The 25,005-nt window shown below is 62.3% G+C and overlaps 2 protein-coding genes across 5 annotated transcripts; both read left to right on the top strand.

Annotated features, from left to right (window-relative positions):
• The first annotated feature begins 1,753 nt into the window (after positions 1-1,753).
• Positions 1,754-18,168, top strand: Plcb2 (phospholipase C beta 2). 4 transcript variants are annotated; one of them, XM_042687566.1, is made up of 32 exons: positions 1,762-2,094; positions 4,128-4,205; positions 4,479-4,547; positions 4,941-5,081; positions 5,247-5,326; positions 5,413-5,466; positions 5,559-5,634; positions 9,243-9,343; positions 9,481-9,647; positions 9,751-9,897; positions 9,993-10,150; positions 10,360-10,442; positions 10,702-10,786; positions 11,362-11,524; positions 11,595-11,689; positions 11,788-11,884; positions 12,622-12,706; positions 12,813-12,937; positions 13,221-13,375; positions 13,819-13,983; positions 14,359-14,458; positions 15,001-15,105; positions 15,260-15,354; positions 15,677-15,752; positions 15,858-15,953; positions 16,092-16,302; positions 16,391-16,565; positions 16,661-16,737; positions 16,833-16,928; positions 17,114-17,171; positions 17,333-17,419; positions 17,695-18,168. In XM_042687566.1, the coding sequence occupies exons 1-32, from the start codon at positions 2,011-2,013 to the stop codon at positions 17,884-17,886; spliced, it is 3,576 nt and encodes a 1,191-aa protein (XP_042543500.1). In that variant the 5' UTR covers positions 1,762-2,010; the 3' UTR covers positions 17,887-18,168. The 4 variants fall into 4 exon arrangements, with proteins under 4 accessions (XP_042543503.1, XP_042543502.1, XP_042543500.1 ...); XM_042687568.1 differs by lacking the exon at positions 17,695-18,168 and having other exon boundaries at positions 1,759-2,094; positions 17,114-17,167; positions 17,333-17,411; XM_042687567.1 differs by lacking the exon at positions 15,858-15,953 and having other exon boundaries at positions 1,763-2,094.
• Positions 18,169-21,618: 3,450 nt separating this feature from the next.
• Positions 21,619-22,764, top strand: Ankrd63 (ankyrin repeat domain 63). Its single transcript, XM_042687388.1, has one exon. It carries the CDS (start codon positions 21,619-21,621, stop codon positions 22,762-22,764), a length of 1,146 nt encoding a protein of 381 aa, XP_042543322.1.
• The last annotated feature ends 2,241 nt before the right edge of the window (positions 22,765-25,005 follow it).

Genomic DNA, 25,005 nt, shown 5'->3' with positions numbered 1-25,005 from the left:
ATGAACCACCAGAAAACCGGAAGTGGTGCTGTGGCTCAAGTGGTAGAGCGCTCGCCTTGCTGATTGGGTTTCTTAGGAACTAACTTTGTAGGAACTCAGGATGTGGGCATCCAGACGCTCACGCAAGTCACAGGTGAGCTCTGGGGAACGGCTCCGGGGGTCCCGTTAGCAGGTAAGGATGTAGGAGTCTCTGTTCTGTGATGTTAGAATCCAAGATGGAAAGGATCAGAGTGAGGACTCCTGAAAGCCTGGAAATGACCCTGGCTCTTCCCCAGGGTGAGGGAGAAAAAGGGAGGAGTTGTCTTACCAGATCCAAGAAGGGGGGGAGACGGCTTCAGGGAAGTCCGGAAGGAGGGAGGGTGGGAGGATGTGGGAGTGAGGACGGGCCCACTGCAGGTGGCAGGTGCATGGCCTTTGGGAAGGGACAGGGATTTCCCTTGCAAAGTCCATTCAAACAGAGGGGAACCTGAGCACAGGGAGACAGCCGGGGGGGGGGGGCGGGGGGGCCGGGGGGTTACCCAAGGAGCCCCCAGGAGCACCTGCGCCTGGAGGGGCAGGGAAGATGTGTGTGAGAATGGATTAGGGCACCTGTCACCTGGGCAGCTTCTGTGTCCAGGAGCCCAGATGGGCTTTGCCCCTGTCTCCATCACCCTGGTCTTAGAATTTGCACCCAATATTGGTGCCTCACTCCCGTAATCCTAGCTCCTCAGGAGGCTGAGATCTGAAGATCCAGGTTCAAAGCCAGCCTAGGCAGCAAAGTCCATGAGACTCTTATCTCCAAATAACCATTAAAAAAAAAAAAAAAAAAAGCAGGAATGGAACTGTGGCTCCAGTGGGAGAGTATCAGCCTTGAGCAGAAAAATGGAGAGACCCTGAGTTTAAGCCTCGGTACTGGCACACACACACACACACACACACACAAATTGTCTGTGCTAGGAATCTCCCCAGTCTTAGCTTCTACCCTTCCAGAAGGGTTACCTCTCTTCCCCCCTCCCCCGCCTCCATACTGTCCCTGACCTGTGAGGCAGTTCTGGAAGGCCACAGAGCCCCTGTGGCATCTGAGGGTCGTCTAACCAGGGCTGGACGGGGGGAGAGCTCTCTGCCTCTCGGGTTGGGCTGACAGGGGCCAGAAGAGGAATGAGTTAAGCAAAGAGGAAATCCGCCGGGGTTGGACTCCAGGGATGGGGCGTGGTAGGGGGCACATACCCTCAGTGGGGTTCAGAGCTGGGTCCCCTGCTCTGGTATCTGGAGGTCTCTGGGTCTGGAGCAGAGGAAGTGTGCCTGGCTCAAGCTGGGCTGTGGCTGGTGGGCAAAAGCTCCAGGCCTAGGCCAGGCCGAAGGCCCCCCCAAGAAGTGAGTTGGGGTGAAGGCCACGGGTCCTCCATCTGGCCCTCATTTCCATGGGGAGGAAGCACTGAGAAAGATGAGCCAGGAGATCAGCTCACTTTGCTTATTCAAAACGCTCTCCCTGCCGCATCAAATCCTCAGCCCCACTCTCCAGCTCTTCTCTAGGGGAGCCCCACATTGTAGGGGACAGAGCCCCTGCTCCAGACCTCACCCCTGTGGAGGGTCTTTCCCCGAAGAGTTCTTTGTATCCTCCCTCCATCCCGGCCAGGGCAATGGTACCCCCTTGCTGGCCTCCAGGGCTTGGGGCAGGGACGAACCCCTAGACGGAGCCGCAGGGAAGGAAGCCCCAGCAGGAAGTGCAGAGGCATAGGGCACGGGGCGGGGACTTCCAGGAGGGGAGCCAGGGCCCCTCCTTACGCAGGGGCAGGGTCAGCCCCCCATTCCAGACAGGTCGGGAGGAGGCTGATTTACAAGGCAGATAAACGGGGGGCCTCTGCCCGGAGCTGTGACCCCTGCTTGCAGCCACGGCCACCCTACGAGATATAAGAGCACCCAGACTTCCGGACCCACTCTGGGCGGGTGCCATGTGAGGCCCAGCCTGGCCCCCCTCCTGCTGGCCCTCCTCCGTCCCTCCTCCCGCCTGCCCTGCCCGTGTCCAGCACCATGTCTCTGCTCAGCCCTGTCCTGCAGCCGCCGCAGGTGAAGGCCTATCTGAGCCAAGGAGAGCGCTTCATCAAGTGGGATGATGTGAGTCGGGGACCGGGCCCGGGCAGGGAGGGGCCGGGGCTGCCCTGGGCAGAGGGCTGGTTTATGTCTCTGACAATCCAGGCGCCTGTGTGGCAGCTGGCACCGCAGCCTGGATAAACAAGGCTGGACCGGGGTGCCTGTGCTCTGAGTCTGTCCACAGGAAGAGGGGCTCATGGGAGGCGATTGCCTTGGATCTGGGCTTGCCTGCCCCGCAACTCCTACGAACAGGGGACGCTGCTCCTGGCTTCCACCTTGATGAAAGTGCACCCCAGAATTAGACAGGCCCAGAAAGAGGGGATCTAGACCCCCCCCTTGCTCACCCCCAGACTCACCCCTCCGCATGACGCCCATGAGGTCCCTTGGGCCTGGGCCAAGGGAAGCCCTCCCGAGCTGCACCCTGGCACCCCCCAAACGCCCCTGCCCCCAACTCAAGCGAAAACCCCAATTGAGTTCTGCTTCCTCTTCTTGGACTCAGCTCCTCTCCCCCGCCCCCACTGCACACACACACGCACACACACACACACACACACACACACAAACACACACACCGCCAACCTTCTTCAAGGGAAGGGAAGTTTTTGTCCTGAACCCACATCTTCTCCTTCTTAAACTGGGCCCTACTTCCCCGTGGAGCCTGAACACTTTGCCTTTGGTGCATGATGCTCGTGGGTAAGGGGAAGAATGGGGTGGGGGATTCCCCCCCCCCCTTCAGGGAGGGGAAGCCCTGGGGCTGGTCCGTCGTGGCGTGAGAGGATGCCTGGCTGACCCCGGGAAGAGCGAGGGGCGAGAGGAGGGCGGGGCCTGCCCGGTGATGAGCAGGAGGAGGGCGCGCGGGATGGGCTCCTAGGGGAAGCAGAGGTGAGGTGCTTGTTTCCCTAGGAGCATTGGTGTTGGCGTGGCATGGGGTGGCACTGAAGTGGCACTCAGCTGGCACGTCCCAGATCCCCGGGCAATGAGGGAAGTTACTCAGAATGAAAAGTGAAGCTGTCCCTCTCCACTCTGTAACTGAGTGGACATGGGGTCACCAGGGGTAGGAACCGGCTGGGTGGCTTTCTCCCTGACCCAGGTACTTGCTTGGTCCCTTTGTCCTCATAGGCTGGGACATTGTGTATCCCCTAGACCCTGGCTTGACGGAACAGGCATGTCCCTGGCTGGGTGCTGCTCTCGGGTGACAGGAGTGTGTGACACCGCCCGGCATGACCCAGGAACTCCTCTGTGATCATTTCCTTGGTAGATTCTGTACTGGGTCATGTGGCCTGCCACAACTCTCCTCTGCCTGGTTGGGAAGTCCAACTGTAATACCTCATTTTACATATGTGTATGCATTTAGGCAAAGACTATTAGAATAATAGGTAGTCGACATGTCCTGCGAGCAAGACAGGAATTTAGAAGGCAAGTGCCTATTCATTCATTCACTCATTCAGCAAACTCCAAGCTCAAGCACTAAGCCAGCACCAAGTTCATGGTCTAGTTCAAGCTTAGGTTTCAGACCCGGGGTCTTTGAGTCATGCAGCCCAGGAATGACAGCGTATTACAGGGAATGCTTTTGCAGGGTTGAGGTGGGCAGGGTCCTTGATGGTATTTTGGGTCAAGGAGGTTTGGAGGTGAGGAGGCACCGCTCGGTGTCTCTGTGGAACAGTGGGATGAAAGCTTGGGGTGTTCATGGGGGGAGGGCGGGGTACAGGGTGCTTACTCTGCAGCTGGTCTGTGTGGGGCCTTGGCTGTGGGTACAGGAGTCTGGGCTCTGAGCTGTCTACGGGGTCAAGCTACTTGGTAGTAGCGACATGTGTCTAGGAGAAACATTCTACTTCTGGAGCCTGGTGAGGTAGAGTTCAAGACCGTCTTTTGGGGGGCTACCTTGGGGCTTCGAGGTGAAATTCTTCTCTTCCATCTACCAATCCCTCTCTCCTATTAGAACAGAGGGGAACGCTCTCAAATCTCTAGGAAGATGGTGGACTGTGTAACCCCCTGCCCTGGCTCAGGGAAGCCGGCTCAAAGGCTGGCAGCAGAGAGCTGACCCCTTCTCCCTGCAGGACACCGCGCTGGCCTCCCCGGTTATCCTCCGTGTGGACCCCAAGGGCTATTACTTATACTGGACGCATCAGAGCAAGGTGAGGTGGCCGGTACTACAGAGGTCCTACCCAACGAGCCAATGCCCTGGAGGGGACGGATGGACGGACAGACAGGCAGCACAGAGCATCCGTGTGAAGAGGGGCCCCTTGGGGTGCAGGTGGCCCCAGGAAGTCTTAGTCCTCTTGAAAGGGCTGTGAGCTACCATCTGAGCGGTGAACACACTCCCTGCTCCCTGTTCTTCATTCTTGGCCTGATTTTATTTTTTTGGGGGGGTGTCCTACTTTGCCCCTTTGCTCTTTGCCTTTTCCCAGGAGATGGAGTTTCTGGATATCACTAGCATTCGAGACACCCGCTTTGGAAAGTTCGCCAAGACGCCCAAGGTGAGCGGTTTTAGGCTGCATGCTGCCGCCAGGCCCATGGGGCGGGGAAGAAGCTCCTGCAGGGGTGGCAAGCCCGGTACCCCAGCCGGGCAGCGAGGAGCCCTGCCTGAACCCAATGCAGCGCACGTCTGCTCCCAGCCCGGCCTGTGCCGAGGGCTGGGGTATGCACTTGGGTAGGACAGAAGCAGCCTCAACCCCAGAACCTTGGAAACTCTCTTCCCCAGGCCTGTCTTTCCTACCCCCTGGGCGGAGCCAGGGATGAGGAGACAGACCAGGCCTGGGGTTTGCAGCTTGGGGGACAGGATTGTCCCCCAGTGACCTGCAGCTGAAGTGGCTGGGCGGGGAGGGATGGACAGAGCACCCGCGGCTCTCACCGTCCACCCCTCGCTGCAGAGCCAGAAGCTCCGGGACGTGTTCAACATGGACTTCCCCGACAACCACTTCCTGCTGAAGGCGCTCACCGTGGTGTCGGGCCCTGACATGGTGGAGCTCACCTTCCACAATTTCGTCTCTTACAAGGAGAACGTGGGGAAGGTGTGTGTGTGTGTGTGTGTGTGTGTGTGTGTGTGTGTGTGTGTGTGTGTGTGTGTGTGTGTGTGTGTGTGTGTGTGTGTAGCTGCTGGCCTGGGCTTGGGCAATGTCCTGATAGATAGACTTGGAGTGTCCTTGGCCTGACCACTGGGTTCTGGGCTCCTGCAGGACTGGGCTGAGGATCTGCTGGCCCTGGCTAAGCACCCGCTGACCAGCAACGCGCCCCGCAGCACCTTCTTGGACAAGATGTAAGTCCCGCCCCCCAGCGCCCCCCCCCCAACTGGGCACACCCCTTGTGACCTGACAGGCTGCCCTGTCCCTCCCCCGCCCCCAGCCTGGTGAAGCTGAAGATGCAGGTCAACCCCGAGGGGAAGATTCCTGTGAAGAAGTGAGTCTCCCCTCCCTCCCCTCCTCCCCTCCTGCTCCTGGGTGGGCGGACATGCCTTCTCCCTCTGCCCGCTGCCCTTCTCGGCCTTTCAGTTTTTTCCAGATGTTTCCTGCTGACCGCAAGCGCGTCGAAGCTGCCCTCAGTGCCTGCCACCTGGCAAAGGGCAAGGTGAGCGGCCCCCTGTCCTGCTCATCCCACCCCTAGGACAGGGGCTTGGTGGGGCAGGTGCATGGGGAGGACAGAACACCACGTCATCATCCCATTGGCAGCTGGAAAAGCCAATCAAATCCTAGACCCTCCAGATAAGGGACCAGGGGCGGGGCGGCACTCAGCGCAGAGCCCCGCTGGCAACGTGGGCAGGGTGGTGGGTGGTGGGTGGTGCTCAGGACCACAGCCGACTTGGCCTGTGCTCCCAGTGCAGCCTGGAAGAGCAGGAGAAAGTCAGCGGGACGGGTGGGTCAGGAGGTGTCCTGCAGAGATCTGGCAGGGACAATTTCTGCGGGGCGTCAGAGGGAAGCCAGGGTGGAAGCTGCCAGGACACAGACTTCAGCTCAGTGCAGAAACACACTTTCAACCTTCTTCTTAATTAAGCATTCATTTTTAATTACAAGTTGTAAGCTGGTTCACTTCATGAGGTGCCTTATGTGAATTAACAACTACACACACACACACAAAAAGGTCTGGTGCCTGGTGGACAGGGCCTGAAGCCAAACCTGGCTCAGTGGAGCCCATCGCAGGCCTCTGGCCACCAGGCTGTGCCCTTGCTGTAGGTCACAGTCCGCACCCCATTCAGTAGTCTCTGCTGCTTAAGAATTGCGCACATGATAAATAAATAAAACCGCAGGTGGCCCCGCTGGTCACCAGTCCTTCTGAATCCCTATTCCCAGAAGGAGCGTTTCCCCCCCACATCCCTAGCTTGACAGACAGGTGTGTGCCCCTACCCCAGGGTAGCATGGAGTGGGGAGGGGAGGGGATTGGCTGTTCGAGCCCAATATCCCGTACCACACCCTTCTCTTCTCCCTTGCTTCCTGACCTCCCTCCTAGCTTCATCCTCCTGATTTCCCTCACTAGAGGCCTTTTTTGTTTGTTTGTTTTTTCTTCTGCAAGCAACAGCTGCAGAGGCTGAGGTGGCCTGGGGGAAGCTCAGGCAGATGCTTCCCTTGCTCTGTGATCCAAAAAGATGCTTGTTTTGTGGTTTGGGAGGAGGAGCTCCACACAAAGGCACAGGACCCCTGGATGCCACTCATCTGCTTCCTGCGTCCATTTCTGTAGATTTCTTTCCCTACTCTAGACCTCCCTGTGTGCGAACCAAGTGGACACAGCATGTAATGTCTGCTGTAGAGATCCGTTCACATACAACACAGCCCACAACTACAGCACACTGCACCTCTCTGTCAGTTGGCAGACATTGGGTTCCATCCACTTTTTTTTTTTTTGTCGGTCGTGGGGCCTGAACTCTGGGTCTGGGCGCTGTCCCTCAGCTCTTGGGCTCAAGTTGAGCGCTCTATCACTTGAGCCACAGCGCCACTTCTGGCTTTTTCTGCTTATGTGGTGCGGAAGAATTGAACCAGGGCCTCAGGCATGCAAGGCAAGCGCTCTACCACTGAGCCACCTTCCCAGCCCCTCTATCCACTTTTTAACCTACCAAGAATAACACTGCTGCTGAACACATGCACACTCGGTTTTGTGTAGCTGTGTTTTCAGTGTTCTTGGATATATAGGCTTCCAGAGGTGACACTGTGGGTCATATGGGATCTCCATGTCCAGCACTCTAAGGAACAGCCACACCATTATCTAAAATGGCCACAGCATTTCACAATCCTAGTAGCATTGTATAACACTTCCAGTTTTGGGGCTAAGAAGGTGGCTCAGTGGTAGAGTGCTTGCCTTGCATGCATGAGGCCCTGGGTTCGATTCCTCAGCACCACATAAGCAGAAAAAAAAAAAAAAAAAAACTTATAGTTTTCCCACATTCCCCCCCCCCCCCCCCCCGCACACACACACTGCTGCTCTGATTTATGCTACTCTAGTGGGAGTGAGGTGGTTTGTCACTGTGGCTTTCATTTGCATTTCCCTGGTGACTAACTGCACTGAATATCTTCCCATGTGCTTATGGGTCACCCACTGCCCTTCTTCTGTTTTTTTCTTTTTTTGCCAGTCCTGGGGCTTGCACTCATGGCCTAGCCGCTGTCTCTGAGCTTCTTTTGCTCAAGGCTAGCGCTCTAACACTTGAGCCACAGCACCACTTCTGGCTTTTTCTTTTTATATGGTACTGAGGAATTGAACCCAGGGCTTCATGCATGGTAGGCAAGCACTCTACCACTAAGCCACATTCCCAGCCCCTAATTCTTATCATTCTTTTTTTATTTTTTTTTTATTGTGAAAATACTGTACAGAGGGGTTACAATTACATGGGCAAGATAATGAGTACATTTTTTTTATCAAGCATTGTAGCCTCCTCCTTTGTTTCCCCTTCCCATCCCATAATTCTTATCATTCTTTTTTTGGGGGGAGGAGTCCAGTCGTGGGGCCTGAACTCTGGGCCTGGGTGCTGTCCCTCAGTTCTTCACTCAAAGCTAGCGCTCTACCACTTGAGCCACAGCACCACTTCCAGCTTTTTTCTTTTTGCTAACGTGGTGCTGAGGAATCGAACCCAGGGCCTCATGCATGCAAGGCAAGTGCTCTACCACTTAGCCACCTTCCCAGCCCCAATTCTTATCATTCTTAAGTAGTTGTACAAAGCAGTTTACGGATATAGTGGGTTTTCTTTTTGTTGCAGTTACCCTTAACAGATACCTCATTTGTGAATACTGCATTCGACTCCTTGGGTTGCCTTCCTTCCCTCCCTCCTTTCTTTCTCTTTCTCCCCCTTTAGTTTTTGTTTACGATGGAGCCCAGGCTGGTCTAAACTTCTCCTGCCTCAATCTCCCATGTCATTTTACTTTCTCTCTCCCCCCCGCCCCCCCCCCCCTTTGTGCTGGTTCTACAGCTTTCTGCTCAAGGTTTGTGCGCTACCACTTGAGTCACAACACCACTTCCTGCTTTCTTTGGTAGTTAACTGGAAATAAGAGTCTCATGGACTTTCCTGCCTGCGCTGGCTTTGAACCACGATCTTCAGATTTCAGCGTCCTGAGAAGCTAGAGTTACAGGCGTGAGCCACTGACACCCGGCTTGATGTTGTCTTTAGGAGCACAAAAGTTAGAGATTTTGATGAAGTCCATTGTCTCTTTCCTTTGGAGGAGTCTTTTGTGGGATTTTCTTTTTTTGGAGGTTTTAAAGCTGTGCATGTGTATGCATGCATGCATATGTTGCACATGCTAAACCACCACTTGAGCTCCATCCCCAGACCCTAAATACCATTGCTGAGATTTTTAGTTCTCCCTCCCATTCTGTTTTTGTTTCCTGTATATTAAGGCTCTGCTATTATGTGCACGCATGTTTATATTATATTATATTACAACTTTGTCCTTCACGTAAGGAAAGGTAACCCCCTGATCCGGAAGCAGCTCTCCACACTACTGACCGCTTTTCCTCCTCATTTGAATCGTTCCTTAGTTCCAGTTCTATCCCAGCTAAGGAACTAGCCACTGTCCCACGCCAGGATTAAAGCAAGCCAGCTGAGCCGCTCCCCAGCACTCAGAGAGCCTTGGGGCTCGGGAGACGGCAGCGGCCGCGGTCTCCGACTCTCTCTGGTCCAGTCCTAGCGCTGAGCTGAGGTTGTGGGCCTTAGCCGTGAGCAGGCCAAGGTTGGGGTGACGAGGTGGCTCTTCCCCCAGAATGACGCTATCAACCCTGAGGACTTCCCAGAATCTGTCTACAAGAGCTTCCTCATGAACCTCTGTCCGAGGCCAGAAATTGACGAGATCTTCACTTCCCAGTGAGCAGGGGGGGTGGGGGCTGGACATGGGGAGGGGCCGGGGCGGCCCCCCCCCCCCCGTCCTTGTGGGAATCAGGTATTCCCGGGAGCTGGGGGCTGTCTCGGCCTCCAGGGCCCTGTCTCTCTGTGGCCCACAGCCATGCTAAGGCCAAACCGTACATGACCAAGGAGCACCTGAGTAAATTCATCAACCAGAAGCAGCGGGACTCCCGGCTCAACTCCATGCTCTTCCCGCCCGCGCGGCCCGAGCAGGTGCAGCGCCTCATCGACAAGTACGAGCCCAGCGGCATCAACGTGCAGAGAGGTGAGGGGTCCGGAGCGCCCTGGCCCCTCAGTCCACCCCCCCCCTGCACCGGACTGGACCATGGCTTTGATGCACCCCCACGCCCACCCCTGCCCCCTCCCAGGCCAGCTGTCACCCGAAGGCATGGTGTGGTTCCTTTGTGGGCCGGAGAACAGCGTTCTGGCCCAGGACAAGCTCCTGCTGCACCAGGACATGACACAGCCGCTCAATCACTACTTCATCAACTCCTCCCACAACACCTACCTCACAGGTGAGGCCGGCGCTGCCCTGCGCGCCAGACAGAGCGAGCGCGGAGGGTGGGCACTGGCCAGCCCTCCACGGACACTGCCCCCCCCCCCACCGCAGCCGGCCAGTTCTCAGGCCTGTCCTCGGCCGAGATGTACCGCCAGGTCCTGCTGGCCGGCTGCCGCTGCGTGGAGCTGGACTGCTGGAAGGGGAAGCCCCCGGACGAGGAGCCCATCATCACCCACGGCTTCACCATGACCACAGACATCCTGTTCAAGGTGGGCGGGGCGGGGGCGGGCTGAGGGAGGGAGGGGGAGGGGAAGCCAGAGGGCCTCCGCTGGGGTGGGCGCTACAGGGGACGGAAGCAATGGGGGACCACCATGGCCACTGGGTTTCGTGTGTGTACTGACCGCATCCGGGGTCTCACGGGGGGTGGGGAGGACACCCAAACGCCGCCTTGCCCACTTGGTGGTCCCCCCCCCTCCAGGAAGCAGTGGAAGCCATTGCAGAAAGCGCCTTTAAGACCTCCCCCTACCCTGTCATCCTGTCCTTTGAAAACCACGTGGACTCGTGCGTACTCAGGCCTCCTCAGCCTCACCCCTTACCCGGCCTCCAGCCTCCTGCCTCCTGCCTGTCCACCACCCCACCCTCCATGCCTGAGCTTCTCTGCTGAGTCTCAGCACAATCTCTTTGGGCTGGGGTTCTCCTGTCCATGTCCCCCCTCTCCCCCCGGGGATTACCCCATGTCGGGGTTACCCCAGATATGAAAGGCTGGCCAAGAGAACCAGGACTGAGCTGCCAGGCCCACGCCCACTCCGGTTCTCCCCAGACCCCGCCAACAGGCCAAGATGGCCGAGTACTGCCGGACCCTGTTTGGGGATACGCTGCTCACAGAACCTCTAGAAAAGTTCCCCGTGAGTGAGCTCTGCTGGGGACAGCTGGGCCCCGGAGTGGGGTGTGGGAGGGGGGCAGAGACACTGGGATTAACGCGGCTGGACTGTGGGATCTTGTTACCGTCACTCACAGAGTGTGCTAGACTTTAGCGACACAGACACGGCTGAGCCGGGGGTAGGGGCTGCACGTGAGAGGCTGAAGCGGGAAAATGGAGTTTAAGGCCAGCCTGAGCTACCTCGTCTCAAACACACAACGCAACGGGCAACCCCTGCCTCGCCCCCCCTCCCTCGTTCTCACCCTCTGAGGAGGAGACGGACAGATACCTGGGTTGTTATAACAAGTAGTCTCTGCTCTGGGTGTCAGAGGATCCCAGAGTGCTTCCTGCAGGAAGGGGGGGGTGGTGGCAAAGAGGAAAACTGAAGGCTATAATGGCCTGCTTTTAGCCAGCGTGGGAAAGGGCGTGCTGGGAAGATGGATCAGGGCCCATGCCGGGTGGGGCTGTGGTGACAGGTGGGAGAGGGGGAGCAGGTGGGGGGTTGAGTAGCACAGGACACCCCGGCAGGCGGGACGGGTGCCCACCGCTCCCTTTCCACAGCTGAAGCCCGGAGTCCCTCTGCCCAGTCCTGAGGACCTCCGGGGCAAGATCCTCATCAAGAACAAGAAGAATCCGTTTTCTGGCCCAATGGCCCCCAGCCAGGAGCGTGGTGGGGAGGTCGAGGGGGGCTCTCCACCCAGTGCTCCCTCTGGGGAGGACACAGGTAAGTTCGCTGGGGGGGGGAGGCTGTGGGGGGGGGAGGAGCCCACGCTAAGGAGGGCTGTGTATGGCAGTGTGGGCTGCTGAGGAAGAAGAGGAGGAGGAGGAGGAGGAGGAAGAGTCGGGAAGCCTGGACGAAGAGGAGCTCAAGAAGATGCAGTCAGATGAGGTGTGGGGGCTGGGCCCACGCCCCTCGGCCATCCGTGGGGCTGGGGACACTGTCTGGGCGATGCCCATCTTCCTCTCCCCTCTTCCCTCCGCCCCCAGGGCACAGCGGGTCTGGAGGTGACGGCTTATGAGGAGATGTCCAGCCTCGTCAATTACATCCAGCCCACCAAGTTCGTCTCCTTTGAGCTGTCGGCCCGTACGTGCGCGGGGAGGCGGGCAGGGCGGGTGTGGGCAGGGGAAGGCCCCTCCCTGGACTCGGGGCTCAGTCCCGCACCCAGGCCGGGAGGCTCCAGTGGCCTGGCGTGGCTCTGAGGTACTTGGCACAGACACGGCTCTCTGTGGTGTGTCGGCGACGAGCTGGCTGTGTGACAAGCCACCTCAGCCAGGCCTGCCTGCGGCGCCTGCCATCTCTTCCAGGTTCTGTGGCTCCTGGGGCTGAACTGTTGGCCTAAGGCCGGCCAGGTCCAAAGGCTCCTTCCCCTGGGGAGAGACGTCCTGGAAGGGGGCAGCAGGCAGGGCAAGCCACCGGAGCACAAGTGTCCCCTCAATTCTCCCAGGCACTGCCCCAACCTCTGACCCCACCTCTAGCTCCCGCCTCTGCCTCTGTGCGCTCTGCCACCTCTCACGCACCTCACTCCCCGCAAACCTCAGAGGAGGGGCTGGCACGCTGACCACACCCTGCACGTCCCCCACATCCACGGCATGGGCTCCTTGCCATCCGGGACCATGGCACACTGCCCGGTCCCCACGTACATCCACCGCCAAGACCCGGACCCCGGCCTTCACTGCTACCCCCTCGTCCCAGGCGGCTGGCTCCTAAATCCTCAAGCGTCCGTGGGAACACTGGCCGCACAGAGCTGCCCCAAAGGGGAGGGCAGGAGCGAGGGAGGGGCAGCCTGATGCAGACACCCCGCCCCTTTCTCCCTGGAGCAGAGAAGAACCGAAGTTACATCATCTCTTCCTTCACGGAGCTCAAGGCTTACGACCTGCTGTCCAAGGCCTCCGTGCAGTTTGTAGAGTATCCTTGACGCTTCACAAGCCAGGCCCCGGCTGGGGAGCCGGGGAGGAGGGGTGGACAGAAAGCCGGGGGACAGTGCTCCCAGGTCCTCCTATACCCCGGCTAGCTACAACAAGCGGCAGATGAGCCGTGTTTACCCCAAGGGCACCCGCATGGACTCGTCCAACTACATGCCCCAGATGTTCTGGAACGCGGGGTGCCAGATGGTCGCCCTCAACTTTCAAACCATGGGTGAGGCGCACCCCCAGCCCCTGCCCCCCCCACTGTTCCCTCTGCCCAGGGTTCACAAGCACCGATGGGGTCTGGAGCGTCCTGGCACTGCGGGCACTAGGGGGTATGAATGCATGAGCTCAGGCCTCGCGGGAGCATGTGGCCTGGCTGTGGCCTGGCTTCCGGCTGGCCCCATGTCATCCCAAGACGACACAGGTTGGGAAGAATCTGAAGTAGACAGGGTGCAGTGCGGGGCCAGGCCTTCCTCACAGTGCCCCCTCGCCCCGTCCCCTGTCCCCCCCAGACCTGCCCATGCAGCAGAACATGGCACTGTTCGAGTTCAACGGGCAGAGCGGCTACCTCCTCAAGCACGAGTTCATGCGCCGGCCGGACAAGCAGTTCAATCCCTTCGCGGTGGACGGCATCGACGTGGTGGTGGCCACCACCCTGTCCATCACGGCAAGGACCCAGGCTGACAGAAGGCAGGGTGGGGTGGGGGTGGGTCTGGGGTCTGGAGGAGGAAGGCCCAGCCCCCCTCCCTGTATCCTAACGACTCCAGCCCCAGCCAGCTCCTGCAGTAAGTAGCAAGTTGCCTTGGAAACTGCCTCCCCCTCAGCACTCAGGCTGCTTCTTGGTCCCCATGGAAACCGAGGGGAAGGGCTGAGGCTGGGGTGGGGGAGGGGAGACAGCCTGGAGGGGGGGCACTGCTCCCTCCTTGGCCAGAGAGGGAGGTAGGGTGACTGTCTGCCCCGGTCTGCAGAGCTCAGCCACAGAGCCCTGGCGGCCAGAGCTGAATGGGGGTCTGGGGGTCTTCACAACTCCTAAGAGCTGGGGGGCTCAGCTGCAGAGGCCCCGGCTGCCGGGCAGGGATCTAAGGCGGACACCCTCTGCTCCCCATCCAGGTGATCTCTGGGCAGTTCTTGTCAGAGCGCAGCGTGCGCACCTATGTGGAAGTGGAGCTGTTTGGCCTTCCCGGGGACCCCAAGAGGCGCTACCGCACCAAGCTGTCCCCCAATACCAACTCCATCAACCCTGTCTGGAAAGAGGAACCCTTTGTCTTTGAGAAGGTGGGGGGGGGGCAAAGCAGGGCGAGGCTGGGGTCTCTCCCCTCCTCTTGGCCTCTGCGTAGAGGTAGGAGGAAAGGAGGTGTGTGTGTGTGCGTGTGTGTGTGTGTGTGTGTGTGCGCACACATGTTACCAGGACTCAGGGTCACATAGGAACCTGGAGGGGTGCTTTGTCCCCATGGATCGCTGGTTGGTCCTAGTCTATATTTCTTTCGGGAGACAAGCCCCAGAATAAGCCGGTGGGGGGGGGTCTGTGTCTGAGCCTGGGGCGTGCCCTGCCTGTCTGCACCAAGCATTCTGACCCTGACAGCGAAGACTTCTGGAGCCAGGGCGGGAATGTGCCCCCTCCAGCCCGCCCCCTTTCAAACTCCTCCCCAGATCCTGATGCCCGAGCTGGCCTCCCTCAGGGTGGCGGTAATGGAGGAAGGCAACAAGTTTCTCGGCCACCGCATCATCCCCATCAATGCCCTGAATTCTGGTACAGAAAGGGTTCTTTGCTATCCCCAGGGAGCCTGATTACAAAGTGGGGTGGCCTCAGGGAGTGCTGACCTCTGCCCACCTCACAGGAAGTCCACAATTTTGTGGCGTCACTGGTCTTGTTTCTGGGCCTGGGTGCTGTCCCTCAGCTCTTCGGCTCAAGGCGAGCGCTACCACTTGAGCCACAGCGCCACTTCTGGTTTTCTGGTGATTTGTTGGAGATAAGAGTCTTACATACTTTCCTGCCCCGGGCTGGCTTTGAATCACAATCCTCAGATCTCAGCCTCATGAGTAGCTAGGATGACAGGCGTGAGCCACCGGTGGTGCCCGCCAAAGGCGGGTAGTACTAACTCCACGAGGCAGACGCCAGAACCCCCATTTCACAGGCCAAGTCCCCGAGTTAAAGTGACACAGGCAGTTAGGTTTAGTGCCAGCCTGAGACCCTGGCCTCTCTGACTCAAGCCAAGAGTCTTAAGCGCTGAACTGGTGGCATGCAGCCAAGGCAGTGCCCGGCCCCGGCTCACCAGCCCTCACCACCCACAGGCTACCATCACCTGTGCCTGCACAGCGAGAGCAACATGCCCCTCACCATGCCCGCGCTCTTCATCTTCCTGGAGATGAAGGACTACATCCCCGACACCTGGGCAGGTAGGAAGGCGGCCCAGGGCCTAGTAGAGGCCTTCCGTCCTCCCGTCCTCCTTCCCGGCAGTGAGCAAGCCAGACGCCAGAGAGGGGCAAGACCCTGGGGACCTCGGGTCTGACCTCCCCCCCACACCCAGGCTGGTAACACCTGTGCCCTCAGATCTCACCGTGGCCCTGGCCAACCCCATCAAGTACTTCAGTGCCCACGATAAGAAGGCGGCGAAGCTCAAGGAGGCCCTGGGAAGTCTGCCTGAGGTGTGTGGCCTGGCTTCTGGCCAGACGCCCCGGTGGGAGGAAGGGGGCTTGCTGATGACGAGCCAGTGGTAACCCGCGGTGGCAGCGCGGACGCGCCTGCGCGTGGCGGGTAATCGGAAGCCCCGTAACCCAAGCTGCTCCTCAGGCAGGAGTGCCAGTGTGTGTCGTGTTCGTAGCCGGGTCTCACCGCTCTTCCAGAGCTTCTCAGCATATTGGTTTTAGGACCCCACCCCCACCCCCCCAGCATTCATGTCTGGGGTGGGAGAGGACCCTTCCAGGCCTGTCTGTGAACAGGAAGACTGGACTGTTCTCACCTCCACAGACGCCCTTCCTGCCCGGGGGTCCGGGTGCCCACCAGGTCAATGGGGCCTCAGCCTCCGCCAGCAATGGCTCAGCAGGTGGGTGCTTCATGCCTCCTCGCCGGCAGAGGGCCCTCTCCCCGTGCACCTGCAGGCTAAGGCAGTGACCTGGGGTCAACAGTACCCACAGTCCCCCTCTCTCAGGAGCTAACCAGAGCCAAAGGGGTCCCCAAAGCCTCCGCCCATCCTGTGCTCCTGCGGCAGCCCGGGCCAGGGAAGAGGCCATGAAAGAAGTTGTGGGTGAGACTTGCTGGGCCCCCTGATCTTGAGTGAGGGGTGAACTTGGAGAAGGACTGGGGCACATGGTGGGGAGGGGGGACGCTCAGCCAACGGGGTGGGCTGCCTGGGTGGGCACAGGCCTCAACCAGGCCTCTGCAGAGCCACAGACGGCCAGCCCCGAGGAGCTGCGGGAGCTGAAGGGCATCGTGAAGCTGCAGCGCAGGCAGGAGAAGGAGCTGCGGGAGCTGGAGCGGCGGGGGGCGCGGCGCCGGGAGGAGCTGCTCCAGCGCGGGGCGGCCCAGCTGGCCGAGCTGGGGCTGCGGGGCACGGGCTGCCGGCTGAGGCCCAACAAGGGCTCCCGGAAGAAGAGGTAAGGATCGCGGGCGGCGCCCCGTCCCTGCCTTGCCCCCAGCCTCGCCCCTGCAAGCTCGGGGCCTGTCTCCACATGTCCTCGGCAGGATCCTGCCTAGTGATGAGCCCTCAGGGGTGGCGCCCGGCGAGGGTCTGGAAGGCCCGGAGGGCGCAGACCTGCAAGTGCAGGAGCTGCAGGCCAGGCTGGAGCAGGAGCTGCGGCTGCAGGGCAAGGAGCAGCAGCAGGGCATCCTGAAGCGCAAGGAGCAGCACGTGGCGGAGGTGCCTGGCTTGGGGGGGACAGGGCGCACCCCCCACCCCGTGCCCTGGGCACCAAGGGCTTCTCACTGAACCCAGACGTCCATCTTCTCCTACAGCAAATCACCAAGATGACAGAGCTGGCCAAAGAGAGGCAGGCCGCCGAGCTGAAGGCCTTCAAGGAGACCTGGGAGATGTACGCGGGCCGCCTCCCTGGCTACACCCACGACCCCTGCCCCCCAGCACGCTCCCCATCAGGCACAAGCGCCCTACGCCTGTCTCTCCCCACAGTGACACCAAAGAGATGAAGAAAAAGCTGGAGGCCAAGAGGCTGGAGCGGATCCAGGCCATGACAAAAGTCACCCCGGATAAGATGGCCCAGGAGAGGTGAGCTCCGCGGTGGCCCGGGACACAGCACACCTAGGGCAGTGAGGACGCGGGCTCAGGGCTCCCCGAGGCCCTGCCCGCCCTTCTGGGGCCTCCTCTGGGTCCCCCCTGCTGCTTCCCACCTGGGTGGCAGAGGGCACCCCTGCCCCTCTGCAAGGCCCTCTCTGAAATGACTTCACCAACAGGCTGAAGAGAGAGATCAACAACTCCCACATCCAGGAAGTGGTGCAGGCCGTCAGGCAGGTGCGCCAGGGTGTCCTTCCCAAACACGCGCCCCCCCCCCCCCGGGGTGGCCCCAGGTCCTTCCCCCAAGTTTTAGAGTGGGTTAGTTGAGATTAGAACTGGATCCCAAGGCAGTACGCCCGTCTGTGCCAGCTGCTTCCCTGCCTCTCACTTCCATCCAGATGACAGAGGCCCTGGAGCGGAGCCAGGAGAAGCTGGAGGAGAAGCAGGCGGCTTGCCTGGGCAAAATCCGGGAGATGGAAAAGCAGGTGACGGACACTGGCCTGGGCCCAGAGGAGGCGGCTGGGCTGGGGGTGGGCGCAGGCCCAGCTCCAGGCTCTGCCAGGGGTCAGGGGAAGGAGCCACGAGGCTCTTTCACAAAAGCCGGCTCCGCAGATCCCTGTGCTTGGTCTCTCTTTTGAGAGACTCCTCCACGGGACGAGTAACTCTTACCTCCTGGCCGTCTCCTGGGAATCTTGTTCCACAATCCAGGGAAAGGGGGGTGTGGGGGTTGAATGCCTTCCTTAGCCAAGTGGTCCTACAGTTCCAGCAGGAGGCTCTTGCAGAGTACGAAGCCAGGATGAAGGAGCTGGAGGCGGAGGTGAAGGAGTTGGTGAGGGCCTGCCTCCAGGTCAGCTGCCCCTCGGATGCCGAGGACAAGCCCGAGACCTCCACGGGGCCGGGGCCCCTGGACCCACGCGCAGACAAGGCAGACGCGCAGGAGAGCCGTCTCTGATCCTTGAGGCAGAGCCTGGTGCTGCCTCCGAGCTGCTCCCCAGACCCAGGCTGGGGTTCCTGCCCTCACCTCTGCCTGATGGAGCCCGGGAGGTGACGTGTAACACTGTCCCGGCTGACTGTCCCCGGCCGCGCGCGGGTGAGGGGAGCCCGATGGTCTTGTGTACTTGCCCACCCTGAGCCCAGCTCCCAGGCCTGGCATGCCAGCGCCTTTTGCTCTTCTGCATGTATGAGGCTTATTTATTTTTCTCCTTCCTACTCCTACTAAATCCTGATCCTGTGATTCCTGCTGGAAGCTGCTGTCTATTCTAGGGTTAGGAAATGGGGTCTGGGGGCAACAGAATGGCCCCTACATTGAAGCTGCCCAGAGGGGAGAAAAAAAATCCCTTGGGATCTGAACCCAGAGTAACATCTCTCCCAGGACCCCCAGATGGCCCAGCTCTGGCCTGGAGCAGGAGCTGCTACCCCTTCTGCTGGCCCTGTAGCCAGAGCCACAAGGAGATGTCACTCCTCCACCTGCACGCAGGGGCCCCCATCCCCTGAGCCCACTTACCACAAAGGGGCCCCAAACCTTCAAGTCACCTGGGCCACCAAAGACATACCCTAGAGGGGCCGGACACAAAGGCCTCGGAAATAGCTGTGCTGTAAGGGGGGCCTGAAGGCAGCCACTCACTGCTTCGCCAGTACCAGCCCAAGTCCCAAGGGGACTGATGCTGCCAGAGGGGTGTGTGTGTGTGTGTGTGTGTGTGCCAGGAAGAGGTTGTTTTCTTAGACACAGCAGATGCCCTCTGCTGAGAACACCTGGGGCCTTTGGAAAACAAACAAGGACACCCGCCCCCTTCCCCCCCCCTCGCCTGACCTCAGGCGCCCTGCCCAGCCCAGCTGCAGGGGGAGGTGGGGGCCACTCATTCACAGGACTAAAACCTGGCTGCAACCAGCCATCCCGGTATCCCGACTTCAAATCTCCAGCGGGTCAGTCTGTGGCCCTGTATTCTCCTCTCCCCACAATGAGGGTCTCAGCCTAGGGGAACACAGCCAGGTGAGGGGTGGGAGCCGGAGATGGGGCCGGAGCCAGGCAGGGGCCAGTGCCAACGCAGCCCACTGGACAGCAGCCAGTTGTTGTGGATGAACACTCAGGGCACGCAGAAGGTGTCTTCTGCTTGCCTCTTGCCAGGCTGGGCAGAGTCTGTGTCCGAGGCCGGTGCTGGGCAGCCCAGCAATGCGGTGGAGCACGCACTCAGGCCTCCTCCCCGGGGGCTCCACGCAGCTTCTTCCCATGGGGCATGCCTGGATACCTATGTCCCTGCCCATCTGTCCCCTGGGCAAATGCCATCGCTGAGCTCTGGAGACGAACTGAAACCCGGCCACAGGGGACATGCGGAGGAAGAGCTGCTATCCCCCTGGGGACACTGGGCTGGGTGAAGGGCACCTGCGCCCCCCCCCCCACTCTGCTGGGCACCTGTGGGACCACGGCCAGCCTCTCTTCCCATTCGTCGGGCCTATCTTGCCTTTCCTACCAGAGAAAGGGTCCCTGCCCCTGCCCAGGCCCCTTGCTGACTCACTGCACCCCCCGCTGCACCCCCAAGCAGCTCTGGATCTCCCAGCACGTGCCATCAGGCCCAGCCCTGCCGTGCTGGTGTGCAACGTGACAGGGTGAGGGGGCTGGTGACACTTGAAAAGGAAAGAAGGGGACCTGGGGGGGCACGCAGACAGAGTGACAGACTCAGAGGCCGAGGCGTCTCTGGGAGGAAGCCCTTTTGCCAGCCAGGGGGGCTGCAGGGGAGAGGCTGGGCAGGTGGGAGGTGAGCGCGGCTCGCCCGCCTGCCCCCTTCCCTCTCTCCTCAGCCTTCAGCTCCCCAAGCGACAGCTTCTAATTCCGGCTGTTGGTGCCTCTGTGCTCCACAGCAAAGTCTCAGCTTTTTTTCAGCTTTGCTGTTTCTTTTCTGTTCGGAACACAGTGAGTGCAGGGAAGAAGTCAGAGCAAAGGCTGTGGGGCCTGGGACGGGGCCTGCCACCCGGCCAGCTGGGGGAACGGGGTAGGGGGGTAGCCTAGCTGCAGCAGATGGAAATTTCCAAAGGGATCCAGCTCCAGGCTAGGGGGAGACCTCGAAGGGGGCCCCTGCGCTTCCTCCACGCACGGTGGGGAACAGGGTTCAGGAGGAGGGACAGGGCAGAGGTCCCTGGCCTGGGTTCCTGCTTCGCTCCTGCATGTGAGGATGAGCATGCGCAGCCCCTCCCCCCCCCAGGCCTGGTGGCGTGTCCATTACTGATGTCAGCAGCGCTCAACGACATTATGAAAGGAAACCAGCAGAGCCCTGGCCAAAGGCTTTCAAAAACGCAAAAAGACAAAGGGAAGGTGCATGCTCCCCACCTGGGGAGCCCCAGCTCCATAGCAGGGCACCCCCAGAGCCCCGAGCTGCCCGGAGGAGGGGGGCTCCTGGGCCTATAATCTCCCCAGCAAGCACCATCTGCACCCAGACCCCCCCCTCAGCCATCCTGCGCTCTGCCCGGGACACCTTGCTTCTTCCCTGCGTTTCCTCCTGTATGGGACAAGACCCCACCGCAGCCTGCAACCCCTGTCCCCTACAGGCGTTCTTTTCCCGGCCTTTGGCTCCTTGGCTCCCAGAATCCTCTCCTGTTTCTTAGCAGTCAGCTCTCCTTCCTCCTGGAGGGGCAGGCTCAACGTCCAGAACCCCCTCCTTCTCCTCCAACAGAAGACTTTCTGCGCCCCCCTCCCCGCCCTCTAGGCCACAATGCCCAGCACATGAAGTCTCAGCCTTACTTCAAGATGCCCGCTCCAACCCCTCTCACCGCCCCCCAGCCGAGGCTGCGGCGTCTCCCCGTCCCCGGCCGGCAGGCAGGCAGGGGAGAGGCAGGAGATGGACTTCCCACTCGGGACAGACACGGGCCGGGGCCAGGCGCCCTCCCCGCCGGGCGGAGGCGCGGGCCGTGCGTGGCCCAGGCGGCTCCGTGGGGTCGCGGACGGCGAGGGCCCGCGCGAGGCCCAGCTCTGCCCATCCCCGGGCGCGGCACCGCCGTGGCCGAGGCCCCAACGCGGGCGGAGGCGGGGGGCGGGAGCGCCGGCGGGGGGCGGGGTTGGCCCGGGCCCGCGCGTGGCCCCGGCGAGCGGCCCCCGCCGCGCCGCGCCCCGCCGCCGCCTTCCCCGGGGAGCGCGGAGGAGGAGCCGCTCCCCGGCTTCGTGGCCCGCGAGGGCGCGCAGGGGAGGCGTCGGGGCGGCCGCCCCCCCCCCCCGCCCGTCCACACCTCCACCCCCCCACGGCCACGGGGATCCCCCTCCCCCGAGCTGAAACCGGTCATCCCGACGGCCGGCCGCAGCCTCGCCGCGCCAGGAAGCGGCGGGCGCCCCGGCGTGGCCCGGCCCCCGCGAGGGGGCGGAGGAGCGGCGCCGGCAGCCGAGGAGCGGCGCCCCGCCAGGGCTGCGGGCGGGCGGGCGGGCGCGCGCGGCGGGCGCCGCCGTCTCAGCGGGGAGCGGCGCGGACTCGCGGGGAGCCGGCCGCGCAGCGCCGAGGGGGCCGAGCCGGGGCGCCCGTCGTCTGGGGGAGGGCGGGCCCGGAGCACGGGGAGCAGCAGCCGGAGCGGCCCCGGGGAGCGCGCGAGACGCGGGGCGGCGCGGGAGCCGGAGCGGCGGGGCGGCCCGCGGAGGACGCGCGGAGGGAGCGGGAGCGGCGGCGGCGGCGGCCGGAGCCCCGCGGGCGCGCTCGGAGGCCGGGACATGCTCAAGCCCAAGGACCTGTGTCCCCGCGCGGGCACGCGCACCTTCCTGGACGCCATGCAGGCCGGCAAGGTGCACCTGGCCCGCTTCGTGCTGGACGCGCTGGACCGCAGCATCATCGACTGCCGCGCGGAGCAGGGCCGCACGCCGCTGATGGTGGCCGTGGGGCTGCCGGACCCCGCGCTGCGCGCGCGCTTCGTGCGGCTGCTGCTGGAGCAGGGCGCGGCCGTGAACCTGCGGGACGAGCGCGGCCGCACGGCGCTCAGCCTGGCGTGCGAGCGCGGCCACCTGGACGCCGTGCAGCTGCTCGTGCAGTTCAGCGGCGACCCCGAGGCCGCCGACGCGGCGGGCAACAGCCCCGTGATGTGGGCGGCCGCCTGCGGCCACGGCGCGGTGCTCGAGTTCCTCGTGCGCTCCTTCCGCCGCCTCGGCCTGCGCCTGGACCGCACCAACGGCGCCGGCCTCACCGCGCTGCAGCTGGCCGCCTCCCGCGGCCACGGGACCTGCGTGCAGGCCCTCACCGGGCCGTGGGGCCGGGCGGCCGCCGCGGCCGCGGCCCGGGGCTCCAACTCCGACAGCCCCCCCGAGCGCCCGGCCCCGGCGCCCGCGCCCAGCCCCGAGCGCCGACGGCCCAGCCCCCGCCGCCTGCCGCGGCCGCTGCTGGCGCGCTTTGCGCGGGCGGCGGGCGGCCACGGCCACGGCGGCGAGGCCGGCGCGGCCACCACCAAGGGCGCGGGCCGGCCGCGGGCCCCGGGCGGCGAGCGGCCCGAGCTGGGCCGGAGCATGAGCCTGGCGCTCGGCGCCATGACGGAAGAGGAGACGGCGCGCCTCCGCGCGGGGGCCCTGCGGGCCCGGCCAAACTCACCTCAGTCGGCGGGCGGCGGCCGCTGGCGCTCGCAGGAGGTGCTGGAGGGGGCGCCCCTCGCCCTCGCGCAGGCGCCCGGCGGCCTCAGCCCCCACCCCGAGGGCGCGCCCGGCTCCGGCCGCCTGGGGCTGCGCCGACGGTCCACGGCCCCCGACATCCCCAGCCTGGTCGGGGACGCTCCGGGGCCCGAGGCCGGCCCGGAGCCGGGGCCCCACGCGGCGCCCGGGCCCAAGCCCTGGCCGGCGGGCGCCGAGGCCGTGGTGCTGCCGGCGCCGCGGTAAACGGGCCCGGCCCGGGCCGCCCCTCGCGCCGCTGCCCGCAGCCATTAGCGACCTCCACCGGGGGGGGGGCCGAGCCCGTGTTCTGTGTTCTTTGGCCTCCCACGTCCAGCTCCCCGTGTGCCCCGCGACCTGTCCCGGCGGGCGGGCCGGCGACGCCCCGTCTCCAGCCGGCCTCCCCCGCACCCCTTTTTTTTCTGTATTTACCCTCACCCCAGCCCTGCTGAGATAGATAGTTCGAGAAACCACCCACGGCTCCCTCCCCCTCACGTGTGGGAGGGAGGGCTGAGGAGGCGGACACGGGGTTGCTTTGGGGGCTCGGAAGGATTGGGGGGGTCACCGGTGGTCTTTAATCCAGCTTCGGGCCTCTGCCCCAGGCAGAAGCAGGGTGCGGGGACCCGGGCTCCCCAAGCCCCCCGGGGGTCCCCGGGCCGGCCCCCTCCGCGGTGCCCTGCCGCTGGGCTCCGTCTGGGAGGCCCCGGCCCCGCCGCGCGTGGGGGGCCCGGGCGGGCGGCGCCGGCGAGGGCCTCGCGCGATCCGATCGTGGTTCCTGCCCAACCCTCGGTGCGCGCGGCCGGACGCCGCGGCCGGCCCCGAGCCTGGCGGACCTGACAATGTCTCCAGAAATAGCAGCTCCGCGGGGGGGGGGGGGGGTTCCGGGGTGACGGGCGGCGGGAGCCCACGCGAACCGCGGGTTCACGGCACATGCAACTCCGGAGAGAGCCGGGGGGGGGGGGGGCGTCCCCGCCGTGAGCGGAGGCCGGGCGGAGGATGGATGCGAGGGGGCGAGGCCAGGTCCCCCCGCGCCCCGTGCCCCGCGTCTGCCCCGCCGCGCGGGGGACGCGGGCCCGGCCCAGCTTCCCAGCTTTGATTCCGGGGCCAATTCACGGGCGATGGCGGGAGACCGAGGCTGAGAGGTCAGGAGGGGGGTCCAGCGGTGTCGGCGCGCCCCGCGCGCTCGAGGCCGCCCGCGTGCGCCCCGGGCTGGGTCCCCGGCGCCCCCTGGTGGCGGCTCCGCGCGCCGCGCCCAGGCCCGGAGCCCAGACTTGGGTTGGATTTGGATTAGAGCTGCGCGCGCTTTTATCCGTGGAACCCTCTTCCCCGTGTAAGAGCTCAAATCCGGATACTTGAAGTCACCCCACAGTAACGAAACGAGGGCCACTGAACGGAAGCAGCTCGCCCTGGTGTGGCAATGTCCACCCCGAGCTCACGCTCACTTCCCAGACTCCTAGCTCTTCCCGTTGGGGGTTTCTGAGCCCTGACACCTGCGGATGATGAGGTGCCATGATGGTTGTCCCCCCTTTCTTTTGGAAATGTTTTGTCCTCCCCTCCCCCTTCCCTAGCTCCTCCCAAAGCATTCGCCCTTCCTCAGTGCCCGGTCTGGGTGGTGGGTGAGCAATGCCAGAGCTCCTGAGCAGCTGGAGAGGGTGGGAGGGTGGAGTGGGAAGTAATCTGCACCCCAAGTGTAAACTGCTTTCTTTCAGATCCCTTGCTTGCTTGTGTATTCCCTTTTCAACGGTGTTTAATTTCAATGAAGTTTTTAATGGTGAAAGAATATAAGAGTTTTGTCTTAAAAAGGATCTGTGGTCGGGGAGGTGTTGTCATCTCCCTGGTGGTTTTCTGGGTGACCTAGAGGATCACCTCATTATTGTTGGGTAAACAACTGAGATGGTTCCTGTCTGTGGAACTGCCCAAAGTATGGTGGTTGAAAATCGCAGGTGTTTCCTGAGTTGTGTGTCTGACTGCCTTTGCTGTCCGTCCTTACTGACACCTTACCATGGACTACAACCGCCTTGTCACCATTCTCCCTTGAACTTCACTGTCAGCTGGGGGCCCTTGCCGGATCTCCCCAGGGCAGAGACTTTGCCAAGGATTTTTGCTTTTCCCATCGTTGCCTTTGTCGTTGTGAGGAGCCAGCAGGCTGCTGGAGCTCGTCGGCGGTCCGTGTGTGACACTGAAGGATGTGTGCAAACCTTTTTGGACTGACAACTGTAGAGGCAGAACTAACAGAACTCCAAAGAGTAGTGAATAAACCCGGTATCATTCCACCGCGAGACTGGGCCTCTCTTTGCCTTGTCTGCCCCCTGCTCCTCCCTCTTGTCCTCGTTTTCATGATTGGAATGGAAGGAGGCATTTGCTTTCCCTGGAGCTTGCTGCTCTTTGGGGCCCTCCGTCTCCCTGCCCATCCTTCCTGGGTGCCTCCTGGAGTGAGTTACAGGGGCTGCAGGGCTGGGGGGTACAGGG

The sequence above is a fragment of the Dipodomys spectabilis genome, unplaced genomic scaffold, assembly GCF_019054845.1.
Source record: "Dipodomys spectabilis isolate Male_0828 unplaced genomic scaffold, ASM1905484v1 ptg000108l, whole genome shotgun sequence".
NCBI classification, from domain to species: domain Eukaryota; kingdom Metazoa; phylum Chordata; class Mammalia; order Rodentia; family Heteromyidae; genus Dipodomys; species Dipodomys spectabilis.
This window is presented reverse-complemented; position numbering and strand designations above follow the sequence as displayed.